General features: G+C 44.5%; 1 protein-coding gene across 1 annotated transcript in view; it reads right to left on the bottom strand.

The window, feature by feature from the left end:
* The window catches only part of B4GALNT4 (beta-1,4-N-acetyl-galactosaminyltransferase 4), a 910917-nt gene that overhangs the window by 365206 nt on the left and 525868 nt on the right, over positions 1–19843 (bottom strand). Inside the window, exons 4-5 of the mRNA XM_086956391.1 lie at positions 10519–10614; positions 3265–3355 (exon numbers count right to left, since the gene is read on the bottom strand). Coding sequence (XP_086812517.1) covers positions 3265–3355; positions 10519–10614 — 187 coding nt within the window. The remainder of the gene's footprint in view (positions 1–3264; positions 3356–10518; positions 10615–19843) is intronic.

The following is a 19843-nucleotide window of genomic DNA, read 5'->3' as shown; positions in this document are numbered from 1 at the left end:
ATTTCAGGTGAAGCTTGACTCTTCAGCCACGAAGATCAGGAGGAGTCGACCATGAACAGGAGCAGGATTCCAGCTGTCCCACTTCGGATGTCGAGTGCTGCAGCGTCGGTATCCGGATTGGACCCAACAAGCCTTGGCAACCTCAACCCACGCAAGATGCAAAGATAGGCTTCAGAGCCGACCAGCAAGGTCTGAGGGACTCACCCTTTGGAGGGGAGTCAGGGCACGTCTGGAGCAACCAGGGAAGCCCAAGATCAAAATAGATTCCTTCGTGGGGACCCACCAGTCGACGGACCAGGGATCGCGCAGGGGCCTCGAGCATAAATGCAGGAAGCAGGCCCACATAACACTCGTACAGTGTAGGCCCACCAGCTTCGGTGCAAAAAGTGCTCAGGGCTTGGACTACAAGTAGCCCAATGCGCAACTTCAGGAAAGCTTGTGAAGTCAATGCACTAGCAAATGTGCTGGATGTCCAGGAGTTCCGGTCCCACATCTCTCGTGATGGCTTCAGGTCTCAGCTCTGCTGAGATCTCGCGTCGGCCTCGGAGATATCTGGAAGTCCGTGTCCTGTGTCGCAGATTCTTCGGGAACCTCGAAAATGCAGACCGGCAAGATGCTTCTTTGGTGCCTGTTTGAACAGGGGAGTCACTCCTTGACCCCAAGGGAGATTTCTTCTGTCTTCTAGTCGATATAGGATGTCGAAGGTCCAAGATATACGTTGCAGAGTTTCATCCAGGGTAATCTATGGTCCTGGGGACTGGGTTCCTATACTTCTACTAAGTTTAGGGGATGGACTAACTCCAAGGTCCCACCTATGGGAGGACCTGGTGAGGGGGTGGTTACACCCCTTCCGCTTTGTCCAGTTTCACGCCAGAGCTGGGGCTGAGTGCCCCAGCAAACGGTTTGAACTGGGGTATGCACAGGGACACCTTGTGTGCCCCAGACCCTGTCTGAAAAACATTCACTGAATGCAACCTCCCTGCCCCAACACACTAAAACCTGTTTGGGGAGGTGGTCATACCTCCCTGGGCAGGAAACCTATTGTCCAGGCCTCCCCTGCCGGAGTTTCGTCCAGCAGCAGGAGGTCAGACTCGTGTCTGTGGCAGCAGCATCCATTTTGTGATGTTGGGGATCTGTTTAACTTTTACCGGTTAGACCAGTGTGTACATGTCTTCTCCCTCTAGAAGGGTGGAATTCTACCCCCGCCGCCAGAACTGGCAGGGCAGGGGGGTGGGGTGGGGGGGGATAGTATTCCAAAGTGTTTGACACCAAACACGACATGTTTTGATGCAGCCATTCCAAAGTTGGCATTAACCGCAAGGTTATAATGCACTTAAGAGTATATGGTATGACTGTATCATAGAACACCTATAAGGAAGAGATTTCGAAAACTGTAGAGGGGCTCAGCTCATGCTTGGGCACCCTCTCACTCAAAACTAAGCACTCTGCCTTCAGGATTGTCAAGGCCTGCCATAAGAGTAACTTATAGGTTTATATGTGTCTGTATATTAGATATAGGTATACTATATCTACGTAGGGGGTACAAGTATCACCTAACCCAGGCTGCAGTAGCAGACCTGTGGTGCCATTTTGGAAGGCTTCCCAGGGATGGCATAATACATGCTTCAGCCCCTGGTAGGCCTCTGGGGTACCTATGCCCTTGGTACCTAAGGTACCATAGACTAGGGACTCACAAGGGTAACACAGTAACCAATTTGGAGTGTACCTAACGTACATGCAATCGATTTAGAGAGGGAACAGCTAGGTTGGGGTCCTGGTTAGCAGGACCCCAAGCCAGACTAAAGTCGATAAATCAGTGAAACACAGCAAAAAGTGGGGGTAACCATAAGAAGCAGATCCTACTCTCCTACAGGACTTACCAGTGACATTGTCAGCCTTGCACGGGCCACCATTTGAACCTTTGGATGAGGTTGCTGAAAAATAGTTGAACCAAAAAGTGGTGTTTTTGGTGGCCATAACTACTGTGAGACTTTTGGGCGAGATGAATGCACTATCATGTAGTTCTCCCTATTTGAAAATATTTGAGGATAGAATATCTTTGAAGATGAGTTCAAGCTTTATCTAAAGGTAAACTCAGTACTTCATGAGAATCAAGAAATAGTTTTGCTGGTGTTGTGCCCTGATTCAGTTTCAGATGGAGACCATTCTTTAAAAAAAACTAGATGGAGTATAATACTCCTCTGCCTCTCTCCACATTTCCTTCTCCCTATCACTTTCTATCTATCTACCACACTGAAATCTTACCAACTTCTCTACCTACATCTCCCTCTTTCTACCTATATTTATCTTTTGTTACCTTGTTTTCTCTTTTTACCCTCCTCCTTTGCCTAGCTCACATATCCTTCTACATCATCTCTATCTCTACCCCTTCCTTCTACAGTTTTCTTAATGTCTCCTGTTTTGTGCCCCATTGCATTTATGTTACTCAGCAGGGCCACAGGTAACTTTCTAGCCAGAGAAGTGCACACACATACAGAGGAGAACAGTGACAAGGCAGGAGAAGAGAAATTAGGAGAGAGTCATCAGATTTTATACAATAGAATGGTGAAAACCTCACAGTTTCAGCAAGGACGCCATTACTGAAGGGGATTATGTTTATTATAAAACAACTGACAGCTAAAGCTACAGTTCCAAGTGCTATGCTCTTAAATCTTATTCAAAACTGTGCACTAGTCCACGAAATATTTAACAACAGAAGTAACACAATGGCTGGACACAGAATTACACATACACTGTTATTGTTGCAAATAAAAAAATCTAGGTTCAAATAAAGCATTGGCTTTATGAAGTCTTGTTCACAGCTTTCTTTTGGTACTGTCTGGATGTCGGGCACAATCCAGCTTGAGCGTCAGCTGTTTTTGCATGCATCAGTTTCAGACATTTTAACATTTAGCTCAGTATTGTTTGGTATCTTGAAGGCTTGAATGAGCCACAAGGGGTAGTAATTTTAAAATTGTTTCAATCAGGGGGGTCCATATATATCTATTGCCCAGAGCCCCACATATCCATAAGAAGCCACTGATCTATTATTTTATGACTATATTTCTGTTTGAGAAATGGACTTTTCATCTATTGTGTTAGGACCCCTTGCTATCTTTTCAATGGATGGGGCACAGGGCTACATGTCAGCTCCACAGTACCCAGAATTCTTTACACTGGAAAGGCACTCTAGAAAGGTTGTCTGCAATGATAGGCAGTGGAAATTAGGCTGCAGCATGGGGACTGGCAGAAGAGAGCACTCACCATCCTTGAAAGGGTGAATGTAGCCAAAGAGACGGAGCCCATAATTCTTCCACTTCGGAGATACAGCAAGCTTCTTCACTGTGGTGCGGGACTACAACAAAGAGGGAAAAAATCAGAATGAAACTAAGGAAACAATATTTCAATCAACTGGCCAACCCTGTCACAGGTTTCTGGACATATGCAAGAAATATCTTCGAAACTATATATATTTTTTTTTTTTTTACAATTGCAGGTTTCCTTTAGTACAAACCAGTAACAATCAAGAATTGAAGCTCTGTCCAGATGTTAGATGAAAAGATCAATACTTGCTCTTCAGGACTTTTTACAAATTCGTTCTGTGCAAGGTTATGTTTAGTATATGTTGGCTGGGGCTGCAGACTTGGTACAAACCATAGAGTTGACAGGCAGGAGTGGTTCTCCAGCAAAGGTACCCTGCACATTTTCCAAAGCACGTTCCGCCTAGGTTCTCCCCAAGCAAATTGAATGATCAAGGATTGTGAATCTCAGAAGGGTCCTTTGATGGTAAAGAAACAGTTCCGAGAATCTCAGTGTAGTTTGCACAGATTCATTGGAGGTTTTTGCCTGAAAAGCGGATTGTGAGCGAGTTTACACAGTAAGATTGGCAGGAGCTGCAACATTCAAAGAGCCTGATTTCGTAGTCAGTCGGAGGCATTGATGCGGATGTGAAACCGACCGACCTCAGGTCGGCGGTTCCGACACTGCAATTACAATGCGACCACACATGGAGCTGTCGCAAATTTCCATTTCTCAATGGGCGCTTGTGCGGCAGACCGAAACCGGCTGTACCACAAGCTCCTATTGAAAAATTGTAGTTTTAGCACATCCCTGCACTGTGTGGCAGGCACAAGAGGTTAATTCAGCAATTTTAAGTTAATGGTGCCATGTCCGTTCGGTTCAGTCAAATTGCTGCCATATGGCCTTTTGACACAGTATACATATATATCTGCAAAAGAGGATAGCAGATTTAAGCAAATAGACTCTGTGGCTTGAGCAGAGTGAGTGAGCATTGAGCAACAGGGAAAGTGATTAGGGTGGTGTGCTGAGTATCTACAAAGTACTCAAGTAGTTTGTGAAATGCTGAATCTGTACTTCACATTCTTTTCAATTCATGACAAAGGTAGAAAACTATTTTAGTAGGAGTAGACTGGCTAGTGGGTCATGGGCCCAAGTGCAAGGACACAAATAGGCTCCTAACTGCAGTTTGAAATATAAAATACAGCAATGAATAGGGTTCAGTAGGCCCTTTGAGTCTCTGGGCCCTGTTGCCACTACACCTGTTGCACCAACTGAAGCCACGCCCTTTTATCTAGAACTGCACCTCTCATTCACATCCAAGAGTTCTGCTTGATCAGCATGGCTCCCAGCATTAATGAGTCAGATGATGAATGATGAGAGATGCAGCTGCATGACAAGGCATGTGTGTGGAGCCTTTGCCAAGCAATGAGCTAATTTGTTCCACTGGCAATGCCAATGCTTGTTTATAGTAGTCTTCAATGTTTGTCAAGATAAATGTTGTAGCTTCCACATTCCTGCAGAAAGAAGTCTCGTAGGAGTGAGTGAATGAATGAATGAATGAATGAATGAATGAATGAAAAGTAACTTATATTGCGCAACTAAAACCCGAAGGCATCAAGGCGTCTAACAAAAAATTCAAAAAAAGGCAGAACAAAATTACAGGTAGGCTTTAGCGAATAGCCGAGTCTTCAAAGCCTTTCTGAAAGACTGCATAGTGGGAAGGGACTTAATTTCAACAGGTAGAGCGTTCCACATTTTCGACGCTAAGCTGGAGAAAGCTTTGTCCCCCCATTTAGCTCTGCGGACGCGAGGTACAGATAGCAGGGACTTATTGGTAGAACGCAGATTTCTGGAGGGGGTATAAGGGACCAAAAGGTCTCTTATCCCACCTGATCTATTTCTTGCTAGGGCCCCATAGGTCAGACACATTATTTTAAAGGAAATCATATCCTCAATCGGGAGCCAGTGTAAAGATTTCCTTGCAGAGGTGGCTGACGCCCGTTTGGGTAGGTCTAACACAAACTTGGCCGCCGCATTCTGGACCATTTGTAAGCGCAGAAGCAGCCCCTTGTTAAGTCCTGCATACAGCGCATTACAATAATCAAGTCGGGAGCCTATAAGGGGAACCACGACTTGCTTTCTTGCCTGTTGACATAGGTAGTGCTTAATCTTCCTCAGGATGTAAATTATGCCCCAGCAAGTGGAGACTGTTCTATTCACCTGCTGACGCATACTGAGGGTAGGGTCAATCAGGACACCCAGATTTTTAGCTAAGGCAGCAGGTGCCGGGCATGTACCCAATGATGCGGGCCACCAATTCGCCGACCAGATGTACTCCTTTCCTCCAAACACCAGGATCTCCGTCTTCTCACCGTTTAACTTCAATGAATTGCCAATCATCCATTGAGCGACTGCCTCCATACAGAGTCTAAAATTGGAGGCAGCCAAGGTGACAGGCTGAGAGACCAAGATCTGGGTGTCATCGGCATAAGAGACTACCTCCATCCCAAAAGATCTAATAAGTCTGGCAAGTGGGGTCACATAGATGTTAAAGAGGGTCGGACTAAGTGCCGACCCCTGCGGGACCCCACAAAGCACAGGCAGGGATGGAGATAGAAACTCCCCAGCTTTAATCTCTGTTCCCTCTGGTCAAGGAAGGAGGTCAGCAGACTCAGTGCAGACCCCTCCACTCCAATCTCCCTCAGGCGAGATGTTAAGACCGAGGGAGAGAGGGTATCAAACGCAGCCGTGAGATCTAACAGGATAAGGAGGGTGGTCTGGCCCCCATCAGCTTGGGTGCGGATGTTGTCCAACACTATGGTGAGGGCCGACTCGGTGCTATGACCCTTCCTAAATCCGTGCTGCGAATGATCCAGATGACCAGAGTCTTCCAGAAAGACTGCAAGATGCTGGTTGAGATGGGTTTCCAGCATCTTGGCAGGCGCGGGGAGCAGCGAAATAGGACGAAAGTTTTTGAGGACACCTGGATCCAGTGTTGGCTTCTTGAGCAATGGCTTTACCACTGCCCTCTTCCATTGTGAGGGGAAAATACCATCCCTCATTGCCCTATTCATAATATCCAGGAGGGGAGGTAGAAAAGTCTCCTTGCACTGTTTGAGGAGCTTAAGAGGGCAAGGATCTAAAGGGGAGCCCGACTTGGTTTTATTCAGGAGGTTTTCTAATTCCTGAAGAGAAAGGGGTGGAAAAGTAGCTAAGCACCCTACGGGGGTGTCCTCCACCATAGTTGGGGCAAAAGCAGAAGTACCAGAAGAATCACTGATTGAAGCCTTCTGTAGCTCTAGGGCCGCATAGATATCAGCGATCTTTGCCTGAAAGAAAAGGGCTATGTTATTGCAAAGTTGTTGAGAGCCAATAACGGGATCAGGAATCTGGAGGGAGGTAAGGGAATCAACGATTTTAAAAAGCTCTTTCGGGGAGGAGAGTGAGGTGGTACGTGCAGTGAAATATTCCTGCTTAGCTCTTTTTACCTCCATATTATAGCCCCTCACTAAGATTTTGTGAGCTTCTTTCTCCCTCAAGGAGTCTTAATGGCTCCGAGAACCATGGGGCCGACGGCTTTTTTCTAGCAGAGTAGCACATGCGGACGGGGGCGAGTTCATCCAGCGCCATTGTGACGGCCTTTTCGAATTGAGAGACCGCCAAGCACACATCTTCTTCCTGAGAAATAGTCGCACTGGGAATCTTAGGGGCGAGAGTATAATTTGAGATGTTCTTAAAATTCCGCCGGGATTCCATTTTACTTTGCTAATCGTAATGGGATAGGACACTTCTATCGGGACAGCATAATGACCTGTCCATGAAAGAGGGAGAGGGTCTTTAACCGTCAGCCTGCTGTCATTTGAGAAAACCCCATCAAGCGTATGACCCGCTTGATGGGTAGCACCCCTCACAAGCTGGTTAAGCCCACAAGCAGATAGAGCATTTAGCAGTGAGTGGGTTTCACTAGACTCCAAGTCCTCTAAGTGATAATTAAGGTCTCCCAGGACCGTTAAATGCTTGCTACCAAAATAAGGTTCTAAAATATTGAGTATATTTTGTCCAAAATTAGCCCTAGACCCAGGAGGTCAATAGATCAGGACCCCTGTAAAAGGAATCTCAAAGGAACCTTTTAAGGAAAAATACAGGGCCTGAAAGGCATCCTGAGGGTCAGATAGCGGGGAAGTGTAGCGTAGGAGATTGTCCTTATATAAGATGCCCAGCCCTCCTCCTATACGTCCTACTCTATCCTGCCTGGCTAAAGGGTAGCCTTCTGGGACGGCTTCCACTAGGTCAGGACCAGAGGAGTCTTTTGCCCAGGTTTCCGTGACGAAAACCCAGGAGGATTTTCTATCTAGGACAAAGTCCCTAAACTCGACATTATGCTTAATTAATGAACGAGCATTAATAAGGAAGCCACTTTCACATGAGAAATTTCCTCTCAGGTTACTACTCTGTCCGGACAAAGAGGGAATTAAGGGAAAAGCAGACCCCATGTGGCCTTCTAGAAGGCAACCACAGGGGGGGGGGGGGATTAGAAAAATCCTCAGGAATATTCTTATGATGGCAGTCAAGTTCTGTTGGCCTTAGCTTTAGCAGATCATAGCTAGAATACCTCACACCCATGAAATCCCCATCAGAAGGTCCGGTCGGCCAGCCGTCCAGCCCGTCCTCAGCGCCGGGAAAAACAGACCCCATGTGGCCTTCTAGAAGGCAACCACAGCGGGGGGATTAGAAAAATCCTCAGGAATATTCTTATGATGGCAGTCAAGTTCAGTTGGCTTTAGCTTTAGCAGATCATAGCTAGAATACCTGACACCCATGAAATCCCCATCAGAAGGTCCGGTCGGCCAGCCGTCCAGCCCGTCCTCAGCGCGGACGGGCGCAGACGGGCTGGACTCTGGCGTGACTCCGGTGCACACGCAGCGCTATCACTGACTGAGTTGCGTGATCAGATGGTCTGTACTCTTGTGACTAAATAGAGAGTTGTGAGGTAGACAGTGTTACATCAGATGAAATCTACTTCCCCTTAGGAATATACACCTACCTAAATCTCACTGCTCAATATATTCTCCGATCTGTACCTCACTGTGCCTCACCATCTGAAGACGATGTAGGGATGTTCATGTCCCTGCTTATAATCCAATTTTGTTATATTTCAGCCTTTTCATGCAACTAAAAGACGCTACATAGCATCTGCTAAATATTCTAAGGAAGGTCATGTGGACCACTGCTTATTTTTTTAAACAAATAAAAACATAAATAAATTAATACATACATGACTGAAACCTAGGTTAAGCAATCAGGGCTGACAAAATGTGTTGTATTAAACAGTTAAGCTGAATAATAATCAAACTAATGAAACACAGGGAATCATTACATTTTTTTATGTAATAGCATAACTATCACCAGACCTTGAATCGAAATTATGGCCTGTTTTAAAAAAAGAGAAAATTGGCAAACTTGTGAAAAAAAGCTCTTGCATTGCCCAAAGTAATATGAGTGTAAAAGAATGTACAGTTGAAAAAAGCCTGTTTGGAATGACAGATGTAGTTTATCATACTTAGTATCTAAAGCAGCCAAATTAGGAAGAAGAAAGAGCTGCGGAGGAAGATGGAGAGAGAGCGAAAAATGTTGGGAGGGTAGAGCAAAGGGGATGGGGTAGGATGGTCTTTTAACTGGTGAAAGGGATGGGTGGAGGGAACTACATTAAAAGTTATAAATACATTTTTTTTTTAACTGTCACCATGGACAGAAATAATGACAGTGGAGAGGAATTAAAGGAAGCGAAAGATGAAGAGGCACCTCCCTACATACAAAAATTGATGAATGATACAAATAGCTTAGTAACAATATTGTGTACCATAATATCAACATATGTGAGTACAAAATGTGGTGAAACAGAATATCGAAGATAAGAATAACTTTTTTGCTATGTAGCATGGTTTTAAATAATATTGTTGTATTTAATATTGTTTACTTTAACATAGTTGTAATTGATCTTTTTTTCATTAATTTAGTATATATTTGTTACTTTAAAATTTGTAGGTGCTAGTCTTGTTATTATAATTTTTTAAATGGTTTTAAACAGTTTGCATTTTAAATGTGTAATCACCTACATATAATCTTATTTAGTAATTCAAAATGTGGTATCAAGTTGTTGAATTTGTAGGGGAACAATGTGGTAAGTTAATTAAATTATAATTTTTGGGCACCAGTCTTTTAAAACCAGCCCCACTTACTGTTTAACATAATTTTGAAGTTTGCAGTGTTATGGAACTTCATTGAGATATTACGGCTAGTACACTGCTACTGAAGGTGTATCATGGGACCTGCAGTTTGACTTGCAGGCACGTGACTTGAACTTTATGAATATCACCTGGGACATTGCACAAAGTGATGACGGACCTTTGAAAAAGGAAGTTTGCTGAAACGTGTCAGGATCATCACGTTTCCTTCTCTGCACGCTATTGCAAATAAATGTTTCCTAGAACCTGGCTGTGGCACATCTTTCTTTGGTATATATATAAACAATTAAAACACTGCTTAAAACTACTTTTATTTTTTTATTGTTAAATTTACAAATGGAACTAAATTATTTAAGTCAGCATAATTTAAAAGAAAAACAATATTACCGGTTTTTGGTCGATATTCTGTTCCACAATATTTTTTTAACAATATCTTTGTCACTTCCTATAGGAAGTTGATATTTCTGACAACGATATTCTTGACATATTTACATCACTTGATATTTCTGTAAATAATATTTTGTCATACAATCCCCACCCCAAAAAAATGGGAGCCAAGCAAGTAATCCAGGCTGGGAAGAGCCAAAGCAATAGGAAGACTTATCAATAAAAGGGAGAAGGAGGGGGTCTTGGACGGTACTGCCATGAAAAACAGACTTCCCACGCACAAAACGTACACATTTTTCTGTATAAAAAATATTTTTCTGTATAAAAAATTACTGTGTCATACATATTGTTCTCAAATATATCGCCCCAGTGGGTGTGGAATTTCCCATTAATACTTCCAACAGGGCGATATTTTTGTAAATGTTATTTTGGACACAATCTTAATGCCAGATGACAGTCTGACAACGGCATTCTGGTGCGTACCAACAAATGTTGTCCTTAGGTCTGTCGCTATCACATATCCCCATTCCCAGCTGGAGGATCACTTCCTCTATAAACCTTAGGTAGTTTGTTTGCACATACTTACATGAGGGTAGAGTGGGAAATGGAGGTTCTTCCTGAGTTGCCTTACGGCTCCCCCGCACCAGTCTTCAAAGACATGGAGGTTCACCAATCCCTTATACTTCACAGCCATGCCAGCAAGAGAAAGAGAAAGAAAAAGGAAAGTGTCACAGGTTTATACTTCCAGGACCCATAAGTGTATACAGGAGCGAGTGCAGGCAGATGGCCTCTCTTTCCCTGCCCCAACACGTCAATAAGCAAGCACTGCACCCCCCTCTCCCCACCACAGCATAATATGTTCACCATGAGACCGGTTGCATGAGTTTAGCACAGAAACTCAAAATGTCAACCTAACAACTGCTGGGCATGTCAGCATGGATCCATGTATCAGCCTCAGAAAACCATTACACTTACCTCAACGGAGATGGATAACGGTAAAAGGGTTTGCCATAAAGAACCAGCATTGTGAACTACTTTGTGCTTCGACAAAGTCATTTTATTTACAAAAAATTGAAGTGTACCTGTGCCTTCTTTAATAAATATGTGTTAATACATATTCCAGTTAGTGTTGTACACATATATGTGTGTATATATATATATATATATATATATATATATATATATATATATATATATATATATATCCATCCAAACAAAGGTAAGCCCCTGTGAGAGAGCCGCAGGTACGTGAATATGCGTGATTCTTTATTCAAAACAGCTTGCGGGCAAACCGGAAACACAAGATTTCATCTAGTAATAGAGTCAACCCAGACGCGTTTCTGGAACAAAGTTCCCTTCCTCAGTGGCGTGACTCCCCACAAACACCAAACTCAAATCATGCAACCATTACTTAAAGGCACCTGCCCCAGTGGGCATGGCCAGCACTCTGGCCTTATGGTACTTGTAGTGTCAGGAAAGTGTCCTCGTGTGAGTATTGTCCGATGTACAGGCATTACTCAAACTCTTCCCTCAGTGGGTTGATGAACAACTGGCTTCGCTGTCTGCTGCTTTTCACCAGCCGCATTGTCACAACACCGCCTCCCGTGCTGTAGACGAAGTCAGCATGACTCCATCTCGGGCCCGCGTTCAAGCAGTGGGCTTCTCTCACGGCTGGGCTTCAGCCGCATAAATCCATCCAAACAAAGGTATGCCCCTGTGAGAGAGCCGCAGGTACGTGAATATGCGTGATTCTTTATTCAAAACAGCTTGCAGGCCAACAGGAAACACAAGATTTCATCCGGTAATAGAGTCAACCCAGACGCGTTTCTGGAACAAAGTTCCCTTCCTCAGTGGCGTGACTCCCCACAAACACCAAACTCAAATCCTGCACCCATTACTTAAAGGCACCTGCCCCAGTGGGCGTGGGCAGCACTTTGGCCTTATGGTCCTTGTAGTGTCAGGAAAATGTCCTCATATGAGTATTGTCCGATGTGCAAGCATTATTCAAATTCTTCCCTCAGTGGGTTGAGGAACATATCAAGGGTATTGGAGCGCTTTACAGAAGATACATTGCAGAGATTCACAACACACGAGACAAAGGAACAACACATTAACATTGCAGGGTGCTGGTTGAGTGGTCTGCTTCGTAGTCATGGGACATCTGTTTCTTAGTCTCGGGAACATAATGTTGGAGCAATGCGAGGTGTTAATTACCCTGCTCCGATTACTCCGATCGACTCCCTAGGGAGCAGTTGAGGAACAGGATTTTGAGTTGGCTTTTGAATTTTACAAAAGAGGGAATGGTCCTGATGTGAGTGGGAATGGAGTTCCAGATTTTGATCGCACTTCCGGCGAAGGATCGAGCCGCAGTTTTTTGTTTTTGAGTTTTTGGCAGAATGAGTAGGAGGGAGTTTGAACTTCTGAGGTTCCTGGCCTGACCGGCTTTTTTGAGTTTGGCCAACAGATATTCGGGTTTGCCAGTATGTAGGGCTTTATGCGTGAGGCAAGCTGTTCTGAAGTTGATCCGCATTTCGGCTGGGAGCCACATAAGTTCTCAGAGTGCAGGGGAAATGTGGTCGAATTTCTTGATTCCGGGGACCATTCTGGCTGGCGCATTCAGAGTTGTTTTGATGGGAACTAGGTGTGACTTTGCAATTCCTGAGAGGACTGCGTTCCCATAGTCCAGTCTAGACAGCACCAGTGTTTAAGTGACCTATTTAAGATCATTGGGCGAAATGAAAGGTTTTATTTTGATCAGTAGTTTAAGGTTAAGGAAACGCTCTTGGCCCAATTCTTGATGTGTTTGGTCATGTTCAGTTTCGGGTCTAATGTGATGCCCAGTGATTTGACAGAGTCAGCTAGGGTGAGATTCCCGTTAAGCGCATCAACGGCCTTTAGCCATTCAGCAATTTGAGAGATCAGCGTGATTATCTCAGATTTCTGAATGGGGCGGAAGCTTAGCCAAGATTTGGAAGAGGGGCAGGGAGCGGTATCGTCCGCCCCAGGCATGGTGCTCTTCGTGGGTCGAGTGTTGATGGTGTCCAGTGAGTATTCGATCTTATTAATCTTGTCGTTAAAGAAGTTGGTAAAGTTGTCACAGAGTTCTTTGGATGCCTGTATTGAGGAGGTCACGGGCTTGGCTGTTGGATGCCGGATGATGCTATAGAGTTCTTTGGGTCTATTTTTTGCGCTGTCCGGCGCAGAGCGGAAAAACAAGGATTTCTTGGGTTTTTTTTAAACAATTTTTATTGAACATTTTGCATGGCAGTGCATAGATAACATTTCTTCACGATATCTCGATCAGATTTCTAGTTTTTGATGTGATTGTTGTATTTCCTGCGAGCTGTTATGAGTTGTTCGCGGATGGTGGAGATAGGGTTCTTCCTCCAGCTTCTTTCTTTGGCTCTTAATTTTATCCTTTCGGAATTAATGTCAGTGTTGAACTATGACCTGGACGGAATGGCTCAGCTTTTTTTTTATCTTTCAAGGAGCGAGTTGATCATAGTCACCAAGTTAGAGTTGTACCACGCGGCGAGTTCGGTTGTGGAAAGGTGGTCTTTGGTGCAGGGAAGGAACGAGCTTATCCTTTCTTCAAAAACGTCCATGGGAATCTGGGAGAGGTTTCTCACAAGCAGTCTCGTGAGGAAGGTCTCTGTAGAGACAAAAACGCATAGAGTTGTGCTGCTGGCTTGGCTGTTATTAAAAGAACTGAACTACATCTTATGGTGTGGACATCGCTAATTTTCTCTGGGAGTGCGCGAGGAATGCCCCATGGGGAAAAAGAAATGTTTTAAAACAACAAGGAGGAATAACAAGCATGTATCAGCTTAGAAGGAAATGAGCAAATAAAACAGACAGGAGGGAGAGGTCACCCTCCATTGAGTAAAGAAGTACAACAATCACAGGCCAAAATCCTAATGCTACGTTGAGAGTGTGGATCCTCAAGGTGTGGGGGCACAGTGCATCAAACAATTAAACTAAGAAAAGAGGACCAGTTAAGAAACTAAAAAAGGAGGTGCCGGAGAGTGAGGCAATGAGGTGGAAACCTCCCAATCCTATAACATGGGAGAGAACGAGAAGTGGGATATGGTAGGGGCAGCCTATCTGGAGGTATTGCAGTGTAGTGAATGGGAAATTGATAGCTTTTCTCAAAAGAGGGCGACAATGCAGTTACAGAAAGGAGAGGTGTTCAGGATGTGGAGTCATCGTTGTCTGGTGCATCAGCCACTTCCCCTCTTAACCCAGTCCTATTCATATAGATTACCACTTCCACAGGATCAGAGGAGACATAGAGACTATGAAAAATTTTAAGTTTGTGTTGATATTTTAACCAATGGGTAAACGTGAATTTGCTATGCAATTTCAGTTCACCCCCTCTATCTACAATCTTGGTAGCAACCATTTTAAGGGTTTGGGGCATCTGTTCATATCCTCTATTGCTGTATTGGTATTAGAAACCCTGCTGCTAAGATAAATTCCTTCATCTTCATCAGACATTATTAGGGAGCACCTATTATTACCCATAATGCTCCTTAGGGTTTGTTGTAAATGCCTTTGCTGAAAACCAGAGGTTCCTTTTCAATTCCTTCCACCCCTACCAGAGGGCTGCTTGCAGCTATTACAACCCTCTTGAAAGCACTTAATTCAAGCCGGTGGGGCCATCAGCACTCATTTTTTAGGATTGGCACTTATTTTTCAGCATGACATTCAGGCGAGAGAAATACAAAGCGGAAAGACGGAGGAAGAGGAGTCACTAGCAGCCATCCTATGTCTTATGTGAAGCTCACCCGCTGATTCTTGCCCCATCAGTGTACTAATCATGGAGTAAGAGGTGATTAATCCATGGAGAAATAAACTGCTGAACGAGTCAATGACCTCTGCAATCGTCCCCAGAGACTGGAAAAGGCTACAATTCTACTGGTATTGAAGAAGCCCTCGGCTGACCCTAATTTATTTATTTATGTCATTTATAGAGAACATGAATCACCCCAACCGGGATATCTCTGCGCTATTACGGCCTTAGACAACAATACTGGGTGATCAAAACAGTACGGTTTTTAACTGCTTTCTGAAGGATGTATAGTTGGAAGAAACGGAGGTGGATGGGCAACTGGTTCCAAAGAAATGGGGCTGCATAAGAGAAGGATGCTCCCCAACCAAATTTGTTTTATGTGAGGCATAAGAAAGACCTCTTTGGACCCAGAGCGGAGGGTCCTGGAAGGTTGTATCGGATCAGTTTATCTGTAATGTACCTAGATCTCAAGTTGTTAAGGGTTTTATAGACCATACAGCAGATCTTGAATTTAATCCTTTTTCGACTCGTGAGCCAGTGCAATTTACGGAGTAGGGGAAGTGAAGCTGTTCTATGCCGGGCATTGGCCACCAATCGAGCTGCCGTGTTCTGGACTACTTGCAGTGTGTTTAGGGAAGATTCCTTGGTGGAAATCAACAGAGCATTGCAGTAGTCCAGACGACTTGTGACCAATGCTTGTATCAAAGTTTTCTGTGTGGATAACGGAAGTAAAGGGAAGACTCTGCGAAATAGACTTAGTGTATGGAAACAGGCCTTAGCGGTTGAGGTGGCATGCTCCTCCAAGTTTAGGTTCTGATCAATTTGGACCCCTAGGTTCTTTACCACTAGTTCGGGGGAGAGAGCTGGATCCAGTTCTCCTGCCACCAATTGGGAGACTACCTTGTTACTGCTTCTCTGAATAACATGATTTCTGTTTTCTCAGCATTCAAGGGAAGGAAGTTGTTGCTCATCCAGTCAGTGATGGTTTCATGCCCTCCGAAAAGGTGGCCTGAATGCTAGTGTTATTCTTGTCAAAAGAGAGAAGCAGTTGTGTGTTGTCGGCATAGGAGATTGGTATGAAACTTGAGTTTTTTAATAGGTTCGAAAGTGGTGTAATAAATGTTGAATAGGGTAGGGCTCAAGCATGAGCCCTGGGGTACCCCCTTAGTAACCTTGGTGGTCTGTAATCTAATAGGACCAAAGTTGATGGTTTGCGTTCTCTCTGCTAGAAAGTTTGTCATCCATTTTAGTGCAATACCCTCGATACCTATATTTCTGAGCCTTTCCAGACAGATCTTGTGGGAGATGGTATTGAATGCTGTAGACAGATCAAGCAGTATGAGAAGTACTTACAACAAGGGGTGGTGAGGGACAGAGTCTCGGAATTAAGCAGAAAGCTCTCACCCAGTCAAGAGATCAGGGCTAGATCCAACACCGTTTTTTAGCTCACTGCACCATCCCAGTTTCAGAACCTGGCTGTATGCAAATTAGTCTGTTCCCGTCCCAGTGCATGATGGGAACAGGGCAAACCAAACTACAAAAGCCAATTCTTACACTGGGAAGGAAACAAGCTCCCGGGGACCGGTTTCTGGCATTACAGCCGTCTTCGGCCCGGTTTGCTTGAATCCTGATGGTGCAATGAGCAAGGGTCTCACATCTGAGAATACCCTTCCACGCTTAGGGTGGACAAAAATATTTACAACAAGGGGTGGTGAGGGACAGAGTCTCTGAATTAAGCAGAAAGCTCTCACCCAGTCAAGAGATCAGGGCTAGATCCAACTGATTTGCATATAGCCAGGTTCTGAGCTGGGATGGGGCAGTGAGATAAATAACGGTGATGGATCAAGCCCTGATCTTTGGACTGGGTAAGAGTGGTCTGCTCAATTCAGACACTCTGTTCATCACCACCCCCTTTTCTGAATCGTTTTTGGCCACTATAGGTGTGGCAGGGTATACTCAGACATGAGTCCCTTTCTCACTGCTCCATCAGGATTCAAGCAAGCCGGGCCGAAGACGGCTGAAATGCCAGAAACCGGTCCCCGGTAGCTTGTCTCCTTTCTGGTGAAGAATTGGCTTGGTAGTTTAGTCTGCCCTGTTCCCATGATGCACTGGGCCAGGGACAGACTGATTTGCATATAGCCAGGTTCTGAGTTGGGATGGGGCAGTGAGATAAATAACGGTGATGGATCAAGCCCTGATCTTTGGACTGGGTAAGAGTGGTCTGCTCAATTCAGACACTCTGTTCATCACCACCCCCTTTTCTGAATCGTATGAGAAGTACAGCCTGAACCCTGTCAGCTACCATTCAGATGGTATCTGTAACTGTCACCAGTGCCGTTCGGATGTTAAGGGCAAAGCTGTGTTGATTCTGTTAGATCTGTCTGCTGCCTTTGATACAGTCCCCCCACTCCTTCTTGCTGGATTGTCTCTATAGGATTGGAGTGAAGAGTCTGGCCCTTAGGTGACTGACCTTTTTAGACAATCGAGAACAGGAGGTCTGGCTTCCTCCGTTCTTTCAGCGATAGGGTGATCTCAGTTGGGGTCCTACATGGCTCTGCCATCAGCCCAACTCTATTTAATGTCTACCTTACCTTGCTCGCTTTGGTAGTTGAGTCATTTGTGCCAAGATTGTTTAGATGATATGCAGATTCTCTTCTTCTTTAAAGATTGGAGGGATCTGGCTTTCGACTCTATTAAAACGTGCCTAACTGTAGTGTTTGCATGGTTGCATCAGAAACAACTGATGTGCATTAATACTCTTTTTTGGCACTACAGCACCTACCAGCTAGTTGGCATGCTAGCCAGATGGCTCTGTTCCATCTGCATCTTGCACGGAAACAGCCACAAATTTGAGAGTTAAGTTTGACTATTGCTTATCTATCCAACTTCAGACCAGTGCTGTGACTGGAATGTGTTTTGGTATCCTGCGGGCTCTGAAAAAGGTTTTGTTCTTTCTTTCCTTTACGGCCAGGAAAACCGTTATCCAGGCTCCGATAAAATCTCGCCTGGACTATTTTCATGCCTTTTATCTCGGTCTTCCAAAGTGTGCAATCCACAGACTTCAAATGGTGTAAAACGCCATGGCACAACTTCTACTGAATTTGCCAAGATTAACTAGGATTTCTAGGCATCTTTCTTCCTTGCACTGGTTACCAGTAAGGAAGAGAATTTTGTTTGAAACACTGGTGCTGATTTTTCTTACTTTGACTTTGCACAATGTTAGTTCAAGTTACCTGGCTTCCTGTATTCATTTTTAAAATCCTGCCAGGAACCATCGTCCCTCGGCTTTTGCTAGAGTGCCGAGAGTGATGACAAGGATTTGCGCGTGCTCCTTTTCCTTCTTAGGGTCATCTGCATGGAATTCTCTTCTGCTGCACCTGAGGCAGGAAAGTTACGAACTTGCTTTTAAGAAAGGGTTTGAAACTTCGCTATTCACTCTGTAATCTTCCACTTGCTGTTAGATTTGGGTCTGGACACTCCAAGGAGTATCTGCACACTTTATAAATCTGTCTTTATAATCATCATCAAGAGAAGAACACAGAAAAAAACATCACAGAGGGAGAAATCAGGAACCTGCAAGAGAGAGAGAGACAAAGAGAGGAAGTGTCGGGCAGTGGATTAAAGAGGCATGAGGTGGATTTAAGACTATGCTGTATTGGTATTTGATGCACAACTATTTAATGGCAATGGATGCGGGGTTCTGAGCTGAGCGTTGGGCACCGGCTTTCTATTACAAATTAAGCATTGCCTCTTGGCATGGTGCAAGAAGACACTGCGATTATTGCAGTTCACCCCCTTCAATGCTCCAAGTTTAAAAAACGGTTGTGATTATGAAGGCTCTGGGCTGTTCAGGGAAGGTTTGGTCTTGCTGGAAACCAGCTGTTCTTCCCACTCTTGTCCTCTTTGCATTTTTGTTTTTGGTGGATTAGGGGAGGCCTGTCAGTCTATTTGAGAGATTTTCCTCAGGAATTGGAAAACCATTGCCAGACCCCAGACTACATGGCTACAAGTTTCATCTCAGCATATGGATGCACCAGCCAGCTGTGCTTCCTTAATGGAATTCTGCTGAGGATGGATATTCTTGAGTCAATGGTAATCGCACTCTCTTTATTTTGTATATGTAGCACATAAGCCATGTTCAGTGACCATTCAGGTTTAAAGGTACAAGCTGAACCGGGTGTTGAAGACTGGTGTAAAGTCTTAAGGTCTGACTACATTTTATAATAGCAAAAACAACAATTGATCGACAGAATGTAGAACAATGTCATACATTCACCCCAGTACAGAGATCTGGGCCCTTCCATTCCAGTCCAGTTTGGACCCAGCAATATGCAAATCAGTCTTGACCCTGCACCCAATGGGAACAGTCCAGCCGAATGCCAGGCCAGGTCTTTCCTGAACTGCAAACAAGCATCCTAGGACCTGTTTCGGCCTTTCAGCCCTCATCAGCCAGGATAGCTTGACTTCAGTGGCATGGAGAGCACGGGACCCACGTCTGGACATATCCATCCCACTCGGGGTGACAATTGCAAAAACAACCCATCCCAGGATGCTTGTTTCTGGTCCAGGGAAGACATGGCTTGGCAGTTCGGGCTGGACTGTTCCCATGAGGCACAGGGTTAGACTGATTTGCATATGGCCATGTCTGAACTGGGGTGGCTGAGTGAGCTAAAGAATGATGATAAATTAAATCCAGATCAGTTGACTGGGGGCGAGTGCTTGCAATGTTCTAAACTCAGTCCATCATCCCTTTGGTTTTGCTCCATTTTTTAATAGGCCTCAACGCTTTCTTAAGTACTGTAAATCACCATCTTTCCTGATTTTTGCATAATCACGGTCATATCTGCCATTGACAGAGAGGTGATCTGACTTTTTCTTTCTAGGAACTCTGAAAGTGTCAAGACATTCGGCTAATGACATAGATGAAACACCTGCTGCGATAACAGTCTGGGACAGTGTCTACTTATTACCATGTCAAGGTCATATAAGAGCAAATACAGACATAAAGCCAAGATAATGACGTTCTTTCACTTCATATGCTCATATGGAAACATTTTGGGGGAGGGGAACTTTGATGCACATAATCTATTTCAGACACTACTAAACTTAGGTAAGAAAT

The sequence above is a fragment of the Lissotriton vulgaris genome, chromosome 2_1 (genome assembly GCF_964263255.1).
Source record: "Lissotriton vulgaris chromosome 2_1, aLisVul1.2, whole genome shotgun sequence".
Lineage (NCBI taxonomy): Eukaryota > Metazoa > Chordata > Amphibia > Caudata > Salamandridae > Lissotriton > Lissotriton vulgaris.
This window is presented reverse-complemented; position numbering and strand designations above follow the sequence as displayed.